This window comes from Rhineura floridana, chromosome 6, assembly GCF_030035675.1.
Source record: "Rhineura floridana isolate rRhiFlo1 chromosome 6, rRhiFlo1.hap2, whole genome shotgun sequence".
Classification (NCBI taxonomy): Eukaryota; Metazoa; Chordata; class Lepidosauria; order Squamata; family Rhineuridae; genus Rhineura; species Rhineura floridana.
Genome location: NC_084485.1, coordinates 79,625,752 through 79,637,824, shown reverse-complemented (window position 1 = coordinate 79,637,824; position 12,073 = coordinate 79,625,752). Strand labels below are relative to the sequence as shown.

Below are 12,073 nucleotides of genomic sequence, written 5' to 3'. Positions count from 1 at the left end.
ATGCCCTCGTAATTCATGTTTAGTGGGGGATTCACACAATACAGTTAACATCCTGTAAAAAAAACCCATTTCCCAGTGGTACTTCTGTCTGCTTCCAGGCAGCTCTTTGTGCTGCCTAATCATTGATCCTCAGTTGCCAGGTACAAGCGGAACAGCAATTGACTTTTACTTGGAAGTAAGTGTAAAGCTGTAGAGAAAAGAACATGCTCCACCAAGTGGTGAAAGCAGAAAGTGCAGAGAAAACAGTGACCAAACCCACATTCATTTGCATATTGGTTAGAGTTTCACTTTATGTTTTACTGCAACTGTTGAATAAGGGCTCATTCACACTGAAGTTGAACTCCGTTTTAAAGACAAAGCTTTTTCTACTGCAATGGGAGTTTAAAGATCACACTTACTACCTTCCAATCGCTGTTTTCCGTTCATACTGAAGGGAAAGAGTCAATCACCCAGCTTCCAAATAACCATGCCCTCTTAAACTATCACTTCCTCTGGTTACCTTGGCAACCGAGCATGCTCAGTTTGTTCCAGGGTAAGTTTCATTAAAAATAAGAAAAAATCCTCAAGTTTGATTATATTTTCAGAATCCAGCAGAAATACAAATATTTGTTTGAACAACGTTATGCTTTTTTTTGTACAAGTTAGGGGGGAAAGAAAAAAAAAGCCCTGTTTGCAGCAGGCTTGCAGAACAGGAGCCAGCAGGAAATGACATAAAGAGAGGAGGAGGAAATGGCATAACAAAGAGAGGAGGAGGAAATGGGCATGGACTCACAAAAGCATCAGAGCTAACCATCTACAAGCCCCTAGAGATGTGAAGCACGGACGGCTTTTCCTTCACTTTTCGGATTAAATTTGGATTTATTTCCTGCGGATTAAAAACTGAAAGCACCGGGATGCATTCCCTTTGCCTCCTATGTCATGTGATTGCTGCGAATTAAACAGGCATGCAAGTAGAACCCATCTCATAACTCGCTATGTGAATCGGTCCTCTGTTGACAGACAGGAGGGTGCCTAGGCCACTTGTACCCTAAGGTAATGGTGCTGCTGGACGCTGGTTCTCCTTGATTCAGAGTGACCTCTGGAGAGTAGGGGTCACACATATGGCCAGGGAGAGGGGGACTACTTTTCTATTTGTGAAGGGGAGTAAAGACTGAAGAGCTGAACTGGGAAATTGTAAATTTCACTGATGGAATCGCTAGTTGCTGAATTACTACTTGCTGAAATCACACCTAGGAGGGGAAGCTTAGAGCTATTCTGGTTCCTAGTATCTGGCTTAGAAATTTGGACCAGCAGAAGCACTGAAGCCTCTCTGCTGCTACCTACTGGAGTTCTTTATTGCAATGTATTCCAGTTGCTGCTGTAGATTCTCTCCTGCCACCTGATAGAACAACATATCGCAATGATCTAAAATTCTGCATCTTGAAGAACCCTATTCACTGGCTGCATCCCCAAATTGACCGTAAGTAAGGTCTAGGGCACAGACATCCCTTGGCATAGCTGGATCTTGGGAGAAAATGGGACATGTTGGACTAAAAGATTTTTTTGTACTTTTACCTATATTGCTAATCTTTTGTTGATTCACTATTGTTTTTTAGCGGAATAAATATAATTGCTTGTACATATTTTAAGAGTGTGTGTGTGCTGAAGAAAGGCTGCTACTCAAGACATCCAAAATTGAACCTGGTACTGGATTCCATCTAAATCCACCCATTCACTATCCTTTTGGACCTGCACTGATTTCTTGCGGTGGGCAGCAGCTGTAATCAGCATGGATTTTGTAGCCATGGCTGCAATCGGCAAGATTATTATTTTTTATTCCCCCCCCATTTTACGTAATTATTTTTGTAATCAAAGCTGCTGCTTTTGTAACTGCAGGTATGATCATTCACATAAGCTACCTAAAAATTATGCAATGTTTTTCCTGCCACCAAGAAACCACATGGAACACTGTGATCATTCGCATAAGCTACCTAAAAAGTACACAATATTTTCCCTGCCACCAAACAACCATGTGAAACCCTGTGTTCATTTACATAAGTATTTACATTAATAATTTTTTTTTGCCACCCTCCAAAAAAACATATGGATCAAATCACCCAAAAACATGCACAGCATATCGAATTGGCAAGGGCCAGAGCAAGAGGGAACAAAAAAAGGGCAGATCGGGATGAAACAACAGACTATTGGAATGCAAGCTGATCAGAACCATGCAGCAAACCCCATCCCTAGTCTGGAAGCACTCCAAGTCACATATGATGGCAAATGTCTCTCAAACATACAAGTCCTAGAGTTTTCCGTACAAGCATTTTGCGCTCTCTCTCTCTCTCTGTCTCTCTCCCCCCCCCCCAGATGAGGATCTGGGGCTCATTGTTCAACATGTTGTTTATTCTGTTCTAACATTGGCCATGCTGGCTGGGGCTGATGGGAGGTGTAGTCTAAAACATCTGGAGGGGAACCAGGTTAGTGAAGGCTACCAAAAATGGGCATAAACATTCTTAAAGCATCTACACTCCCATCAGCCTCAGCCAGCATTGCCAATGGTCAGGAAAATGGGAGTTGTGGTCCAACAACATCTGGAGGCACACTGGTTGGGAAAGGCTGATCTACAGTTTACTTTCAGTTGTCTTCTTAATGGTATTTGTTTTGCATCCTGTGGCAGATGCTCCCACCCGATGTGGAGAAAGTAATTCTTGACCAAAGACCAAATAAAGAAAAGCAAATAAAGTCAAGATCTAGTCAGACATGATATGATTCTAAAATATAGAAATTAATAGTGGAAAAAATAGTCTTGGCTAATAGCCGACAGAAGACACAATAATGCCCAATTTCAAATGCACATGCACTTTACTACACAGGGTGTGATGTGAATTGTTAACTCCATAGACAAACTATACATACACTCCCAAAGGCAATACGGCAATAAAATGCAGAGGTGTACAAATACAGAAATATAAAACGCACAACAAATCTCAAACACATTGTATGTAAAATACCTTTTTATCCCTAAAGATATTTGGCAAATTTCTGGTATAGCCATGGGGTGTCGTTTGCTCCAGAATTTGCAAGTATCTTTAGGGATAAAAATTTTTACATGACAACAATCCTTACAGAAATGAGATATTGGTGTAAAAGAGATACTTAGATGACGTTTTTATGATTTGGACAGGTAGTGAAGGTAGACTTAGCGATTTTGACAAATTTATTAACATTGTGCACCCCACTATTATTAGTCTGAAACCATTTATGATGCCAAGTGTATCCATTTTTTAGATGTGGAGATCAAAAACAATCATGGGACTTTAGTTACTAATATTTATAGGAAACCAACGAATGTCAGTTCATATCTTCCGTACGTCAACTACCATCCCATGTACCTCAGATGCTGTTGTTGTTATGTGCCTCCAAGTTGACTATGACCTATGGCGACCCTATGAATCAGCAACCTCCAAGAGCATCTGTCATGAACCACCCTGTTCAGATCTTGTAAGTTCAGTTCTGTGGCTTCCTTTATGGAATCAATCCGTCTCTTGTTTGGCCTTCTTCTTTTTCTACTTCCTTCTGTTTTTCCAAGCATTATTATCTTTTCTAATGAATCCTGTCTTCTCATTATGTGTCCAAAGTATGATAACCTCAGTTTCATCATTTTAGCTTCTAGTGATAGTTGTGGTTTAATTTGTTCTAACACCCAATTATTTGTCTTTTTTGCAGTCCATGGTATCCGCGAAACTCTCCTCCAACACATTTCAAATGCGTTGATTTTTCTCTTACCAGCTTTTTTCACTGTCCAACTTTCACATCCATACATAGAGATCAGAAATACCATGGTCTGAATGATCCTGACTTTAGTGTTCAGTGATACATCTTTACATTTGAGGACCTTTTCTAGTTCTCTCACAGCTGCCCTCCCCAGTCCTAGCCTTCTTCTGATTTCTTGACTATTGTCTCCATTTTGGTTAATGATTATGCGAAGGTATTGATAATCCTTGACAAATTCAGTGTCCTCATTGTCAACTGTAAAGTTGCATAAATCTTCTGTTGTCATTACTTTAGTCTTTTTGACGTTCAGCTGTAGTCCTGCTTTTGTGCTTTCCTCTTTAACTTTCATTAGCATTCGTTTCAAATCATTACTGGTTTCTGCTAGTAGTATGGTATCATCTGCATATCTTAAATTATTGATATTTCTCCCTCCAATTTTCACATCTCCTTCATCTTGGTCCAATCCTGCTTTCTGTATATGTTCTACGTACAGATTAAATAAATAGGGTGATAAAATACACCCCTGTCTCACACCCTTTCCGATGGGGAACCAATCGGTTTCTCCATATTCTGTCCTTGTCCTTCTGCCTCTTGTCCAGAGTATAGGTTGCGCATCAGGACCATCAGATGCTGTGGCACCCCCATTTCTTTTAAATCATTCCATAGTTTTTCATGATCTAAACAGTCAAAGGCTTTGCTGTAATCTATAAAGCACAGGGTGATTTTCTTCTGAAATTCCTTGCTCCATTCCATTATCCAACGTATGTTTGCGATATGATCTCTGGTATCTCTTCCCTTTCTAAATCCAGCTTGGACATCTGGCATTTCTCGCTCCATATATGGTAAGAGCCTTTGTTGTAGAATCTTGAACATTACTTTACTTGCATGGGATATTAAGGCAATAGTTCGATAATTACTGCATTCCCTGGGATCCCCTTTCTTTGGAATTGGGATGTATATGGAACGCTTCCAGTCTGTGGGCCATTGTTTAGTTTTCCATATTTCTTGACAGATTTTAGTCAAAATTTGGACTGATTCAGTCTCAGTAGCTTGTAGTAACTCTATTGGTATGCCATCTGTTCCTGGTGATTTGTTTCTTCCAAGTATTTTAAGAGCAGCTTTCACCTCGCATACTAAAATGTCTGGTTCTTCATCATATGGTTCCTCCGTGAATGAATCTGCCATCCTGGCATCTCTTTTATAGAGTTCTTCAGTGTATTGCTTCCATCTTCATTTTATTTCATCTCAGTCAGTCAGTGTGTTCCCCTGTTGATTATTCAACTTCCCTACACTTGGTTTAAATTTCCCTTTCATTTCTCTAATCTTTTGGAACAGGGCTCTTGTTCTACCCTTTTCCTTGTCCTCTTCTATTTCTATACAGTAACTATTGTAATAGTTCTCTTTGTCCCTACGTACTAGTCGCTGTATTGTTGCATTTAGGGTTCTGACTGTGTTTCTATCTCCTTTTGCTTTCCTTCTCTCTTTAACCATTTGAAGAGTTTCTTCAGTCATCCATTGAGGTGTTTCTCTCTTTTTAACTAGAGGTATTGTCTTTTTGCATTCTTCTCTGATAACGTCTCTGACTTCATTCCATAGTTCTTCTGGTTCTCTGTCAAGCAAGTTTAAACCCTCAAACCTGTTTCTTATTTGATCTTTATATGCTTCTGGGATGTTATCTAAATTGTATTTTGGCATTATGATTGCTTTGTTGTTCTTTAGCTTTACTCTGATTTTCGATACGACCAGTTCATGATCTGTACCACAGTCTGCTCCTGGTCTTGTTTTTGCAGAAAGTATGGAACTTCTCCATCTTCTGCTACCAATTATATAATCAATTTGATTCCTATACTGACTATTTGGTGATGTCCACGTGTACAGTCGTCTTTTCGGTTGTTCAAAAAATGTGTTCACAAGAAACAAATTATTGGCTTCACAGAATTCAATAAGTCTTTCTCCTGCTTCGTTTCTGTCTCCTAGGCCCCATTTTCCCACAAGTCCTAATTCTTCTCTGTTCCCTACTTTTGCATTCCAATCCTCCATGATTATCAGCACATCTTGTCTTGGTGTGTGATCAATTTCTTCCTGTACTTCTGCATAAAATCTCTCCAATTCCTCTTCTGCGTTTGCCGTCGGAGCATAGAGTTGGATGATGGTTATGTTGATAAGTTTCCCATTTCATCTCATTGATATCACTCGCTCAGACATTGAGTTGTAGCTCCTAATTGCTCTTGCTACATCACTTCTCACTATTAAAGCAACCCCATTTCTTCTTAATTTCTCATTTCTTGCATAAAATATTTTGTAGTTGCCTGATTGAAAATGTCCCATTCCCATCCATTTTAATTCACTCACACCAAGTATTTTAATGTTGATGCGTTCCATTTCTTGCTTGACAATTTCTAACTTTCCCTGGTTCATGCTTCTCAGATTCCATGTTCCTATTGTGTGTGTTGTACAACTCTGGACTCTCCTTTCGCATCTGTGCACATCAGCCTCTGGGCTTCCTTTCGGCTTTGACCCAGCTGCGTCATTAGTCACAGCGCTACTCGTACTTGTCCTTTGTTCTTTCCCAGTAGCTTGTTGAGTGCCTTCTGACCTGGGGGTCTCATCTTCCAGCACTATCTCGTGTTGCATTTTGGATACTCTGTTCATAGGGTTTTCATGGTAAGAGACATTCAGAGGTGATTTACCATTGCCTTCGTCTGAGTCTGGATACATCTTAGATTGGTGTTTCAGCTTTGACCATTCCACCTTGGGTGCCCCTGCTAGGAGTCTAGCCTCTTGGTCTAAACTCCTGGCGGCATTGCTCTCAGCTTCTTCAACACTCTCAAACCCCCTCACCACATTAAGGTGTGCATCCAAAGAGGAGGACCTCAGATGTAATCTCCCATATTCTCAGATGTTGAGATTAAGGAGGAATTGTAGTCATATGAGGAATTTTCTTACCCAAGCTAATGTGTTGATGAGACAACTACAACACAAAGGGTATCCCTGTAGGATCCTAAAACAGGCATGATATGAAGCCAAAAACATCAGCCATACCTTACGTACATCTACAAATAGGCATACTCCTGGGCATAGGATGATTGTACCAGTTACATATGACACATATGCAGCATCCATAAAGGAGATTGTTAATAAACACTGGCACCTCCTGGAGGACATTCCACATTGTAAGAACTATCCGATGTTTGCATATAAATGTGCACCTAATCTAAGAGATTTGTTAGTACATTCGAGACTGGAAGCACCTAGGTTGCTCAACAGCAACGTTGTAGGCCAATTCCCATGTGGCAATTGTAGTGTATGTTCCAACTGCAATAAAATCAAATCATTCACCAATCCTGGAGACCAGAGGTTATTTCACATCAAAGATTTATTTATGTGCAATATTAAGGGAGTTATATATATTGTGCAGTGTCTATGCCCACTTTTGTATGTAGGTATGACCGCAAGGAAAATCAAAATGCACATTTGTGAACACAAAAGTTGTATTAGAACTAAGAAAGTACATGCCCCATTAGTAAAACACTTTTTGGAATTTAAACATGATGAGAAATCTCTTCTATTTTGATGTGTAGAAAATACTAAAACTTCAGGTAAAGAACTGTGTAAATAGTTAAGGAGGGAAATATTTTGGATATACAAGTTAGACACTTTAATGCCAAATGGGTTAAACGAAGAACTAGATTGGATGCCTATTACGTAGTATTATAACTTTCTCTTCATAGATTTATTTATTGGTTATTCCTAGCTATTGTCTGTGAGTCTTTTTGGCTCTGCTTAAATGATACATGATTTTTTATATATTACATTACATGCCAAGTTCTGTAAATTTAGTTCATTGTACTAAATATGTTAAGTACTGACAGAATGAAGCCCATTTACAGGGTGTTAGTATTGCATCAACCCTGAACAACTCAACATTGCATCATCCTTATATTGGATGCTGAGTCATTATATAAAAATATATATATTAACCAGCTTATTTTTGACCGTGGCCTTAGGACAGGAAGCATATGTATGCTGTATAAAAGTGAATATAAGAATTAGAAGTTATTACAATTGGGTGAGTGTATTTTTCATGGATAATTGAGATAATTATTGTGTCTTCTGTCAGCTATTAGCCAAGACTATTTTTTCCACTATTGGTTTCTATATTTTAGAATCATATCATGTCTGATTAGACCTTGACTTTATTTGCTTTTCTTTAGACCTCGGTAAACTGCCCCCTTCCCCACACCCTATGCTTGGGCCTGGTAGGTGAGATGCCTCCCTACTCACCCCCCCCCATTACTCCATTTCCAGGTCAAGAGAAGTTGCAGCCTGCAATTTTATCGTGCACTTGCCAGAAGCCCTGCCAGAAGGCAACTCTACAAGTTGTATCAGAATGCTCTTGAAGCACATCGGAGACACTTGGCATGCTGAACTGACGCAGATTAATGATAGAAAATAATTGACCTGGGTTGCTTCCAGATGATCTGTTTGTTGAGCATTCACCCTGATCTGTTTGCAGATTGTGTCAAACAATTGTTATCCCACACCTTCACACACATTTCCCCATCACTTTTGCACAACTTGAATTTGTCAGTATGTGATTGAATTGCACCCGAAAATAGTGATAGTCTGGAAGCATCCCTGGAGGAACTGAATGAAAACCCTCGCAGCAGCAAAGATGGGAAGATGGAAGTTTGGACCCTGTTGGAAGAGGCAGCATCAGGTGAGCTCCCTGGTGTATAATTGGCTGTTCCAGAAAAGCTGGGTCAGAATCCTGTGGCCACTCAAGCCAAGCTGCAAAAATAACATTGTACAAAAGCCATTTTCTATCCTTAGCTCTTTTATGTGGGTTCACCCCTTCAAGAGAGACCTCACATGCCTCTGCACATGTACGCACAGAGATTAGTTTTAGTGACTGAGTTCACATTCCCACAACACGTACACACACACACACACACACACACACACACATTCAGCTTGCACAAGTCCCACCAACCAATGGTGATGGCTGGGTAAGAAGCAGAATTTCTGCTGTTGACCTAAGAGTCGGAAGGCTGAGGTCTTAGTAGGCTATCTAGTTCAGCCCCTTGTTTGATGCATGAAATCCAGAGCTGGAGTATTCCTAGCTGATGGCTGTCAAGCCTGTACTTGAAAAGTAGTAAAGGAGAGACCATCACCCTTCTATGTATTTGCTGAAGTGCTCTTACTGTTCAGGCATTTCTCCTAACATTCAACCAAAAACTACCCTCCTGTAACTTAAGCCCATAGGAATTAATCCTGCCTCCTGAGGCAGCAGAGAACATGTCTCTGCTCTTCTCTGTGTGGCAAATGTGGTATTTGGTGATTATGCCTCTCCCCCACCCCTCCACTCTCTAGTCTTTTCTAGGCTAAACATACCTAGCAATTCCTTCAACCTTTCCTCATAGGACTTATTTCCCATACTTTTTACCATCTTCATTGCCCTCCACTGAACTCCTTCCATTTTGTTTATAGCCTTCTGTAGTGTGGTACCCAGAACTGGACAGACTGACTACTAGTGCAGAATAAAATGGAACTAATATTTCTCATGACTTTGAAACTATCGTCCTTTGAATGCAGCCTAAAATTGCATTAGCCCCCCCTTTTTTATTTTTTACAGCTGCATTACACTCCAGACCCAATTCATAGGACTATTCCCTGGGGGAAGGGTTTTCTTTCTTTTTTTCTTTCTTTTTTTCTTTTTACTTAGAACACTGCTCTTATGCTTCTAGTTGTGCTCTACTACTGAATTGGGGGAAAAGGCAGCTGCTACATTAATGTGTCCTAATGCTTTCTCATACATTCGTCTTGTATCTATATATTACCTTCCATTTCAAGGTGTCTCGCACTGCATACTGTATCTGATACACCAGATGTTCAGCTAACTCTTCCAGGGGTGGGGCCCACTCCAGCTTTAGCATATCTCTGTCTGCAGTGACTTGCAGGATCCTTGGTGGAGCAGTAAGCACTATAATCAGAGGGAGAGAAATGGCTGGTCAACTCGGCCCAGCTTGTTGAGGCTGCAGCAGCCCAGTGCAGTGCAAACAGCACTGTATACCCCGACCTTCAGGACAGTTTGCTACACCCCCCCCCAAATGCAGCCTGGCAGCAGGTGTGGTGCTGTAGCCCGGCACTTTGGAGATTCTTACCGACATGGTGCAATTCAAATGGCTCTTTGAAGTAATTGTACTTTTGCTGTCCCTGGCTGACAATCACCAGGACAGAGATGTAACTAGCGTTACTGGGCTGGAAGCTGCAGGAATGGCAGTAATAGTGGGGCTCAGTTCCCTCTTCTTTCTCCTCACACATCTGCCAGGTTTGCATTCTGGAAATTAAAAGTGAGAATGAAGTCAGTTAACAGAGGCTGTCCACAGAGAGGCATTATCTTGCACTCCAATCCAATTTTTGTTTTTGCATACGTGATCAGCTTGCGAACATCCACACGCTCCCATTTTATTCAGTCACTAGATTCAATCCTGTTCCAGTGCTTGCTATCCACATTAGAGAGTGGAGCTTGATGGAAAATATCCAGGTTTTGTCCCTCTCCTCAGTCATTTCTCCTCTTCTGCCCTCCTAAGATGTGTATTTGTGCACGCATCTTTAAAAAAAGAACATCCTTCAAAGTGTGTAAGACTGTAAAAGCAAATGCTACCATCATGATTCACAACAGGCAAGCTGAAGGCTTATGTTTTTCATATGTATGTGCTTTTGTATGTACTCATTTCCATTGGTTTGCTTGTTTTAACCTTTAAGGAGTGGTAATGAAACTTGGGTTGATATCGGGAAGACTTACACAAAATTGCACAGATGCAGGCAAATTCATGATGTGCAACTCCTCCAATCGCTCTACAATGCTGATTATTTTATTTGCATCAATAATTGTATTTCTTTTGGTTCACCCATAGTTTAATCCAGAGCCAACTTGGAAGGCAAGACACTAAGCACAGTGGGAGATACGTGGCAGTAGCTTACTTCCTGGGCTGCAATCTTTACCTCAGTTACCTGCTGGGAGCAAGCCACATTGAATGAAATGGGTGTTACTTGGTTAGAATTCCAGCCTAGGACTACTTGGCCCAGGCAGGAGGCAGCTGAGGCAAAAAAAGAGCACTCTTGCATAAAAGTGACACACATGTGGAGCAGAGTCACAGGGAAGGAAGGAGTAATGGTGGTTATGACAAGATTCTTGGAAAAGGAAGATCAGAGAACCAGACATCCCCTTTGTGGTACCCTTCCTTGAGGAGCTTCTTTGGAAAGGCAAGGGAGCCTTCAGTGCACTGGTAGCTTGTTCCACTTTGGGGGCTGTGATGTCCCTGTATGTAGATATTACTGTAAATATGGTAAGTGCAGGTTTTGTAGGGTAAATGTGGTAAGTAGAGTGAGTGAGAGGGGGAGTACATGGGCTAGAATGGTGGAGAATGCTGTATTGTGATTGGCTGAGCATTTGAGTGGCTGAAGGTATAAATGAGGGGATGACAGTGGAGAGAGGGTGGTTGTTGAGGATCTGTTGTGGGTTGGAGTTGGTTGTGGGCTGGATTATATTTGGCTGGTATTGAGGCAGATTATATATGACTAGAAACAAAGAGGAACACAATATATGAAACCATATGCTTGTTAAATATACCTTACATAATCTTGTTATTTCCTGGTGTTTATAAATAAATATTTTCTTGGTTTACCAAAAGCCTGATCCTTGGCTGGGGCTTTCACAGACCAGAAGGGTGGGCAGGATAATTACCAAGGTGGAGAAACAGTATCAAATGGTGGCAGCGGTGAAGAGATAGTGTATCATCAAGTATCCAGGGCAACCCAGGGTTGTATGCTTTATTGGCACAAAGATACAGGGGGGTTGTGGCCTGCAAGTGCACCCAGACACAAAGTAACAATAAGCCAGAAGGAGACTAAGGCAAAGTCCCCAGGCAATATTGTGAAATAGGGAGTGGCTGGTGGTGCTGCCTAGCAGTGGGATCTTGCAAGATCTGTGCTAGAGCTGGTGAGAGAACAAATAAAAACTAGGATCCTGACTGGAGGGACCTGACAGGTGGTGGTCTGAGGTGGGATCTTCACAGGGGCAGTCCAGCCTTCATCTATAAATAGGTCTCCTTCAGCTAGAGACAGGCAAATATGTCAATTCCGATTTCTCTCAGTTTCTTACTTTTTCAGTCTGAAGTTCATTTCTCCACATTTCCACATCACTTTGTGTGTGTGTGTTTAAACTCCTCATTAAAATTCTTCATCCTTTTAGTGTGACTATCAATAGACACATCTTTGTATGCAGTGGTGCCTAATATACATATTTTTGCGA

At 41.0% G+C, this 12,073-nt stretch overlaps 1 protein-coding gene across 4 annotated transcripts in view; it reads right to left on the bottom strand.

Moving 5' to 3' along the window:
* The window catches only part of MPL (MPL proto-oncogene, thrombopoietin receptor), a 39,986-nt gene that overhangs the window by 10,906 nt on the left and 17,007 nt on the right, over positions 1–12,073 (bottom strand). For all 4 annotated transcript variants that reach the window (XM_061632645.1, XM_061632646.1, XM_061632647.1 and 1 more), the window contains 2 exons: positions 9,921–10,096; positions 9,597–9,739 (listed from right to left, as the gene is read on the bottom strand). In XM_061632645.1, coding sequence (XP_061488629.1) covers positions 9,597–9,739; positions 9,921–10,096 — 319 coding nt within the window. The remainder of the gene's footprint in view (positions 1–9,596; positions 9,740–9,920; positions 10,097–12,073) is intronic.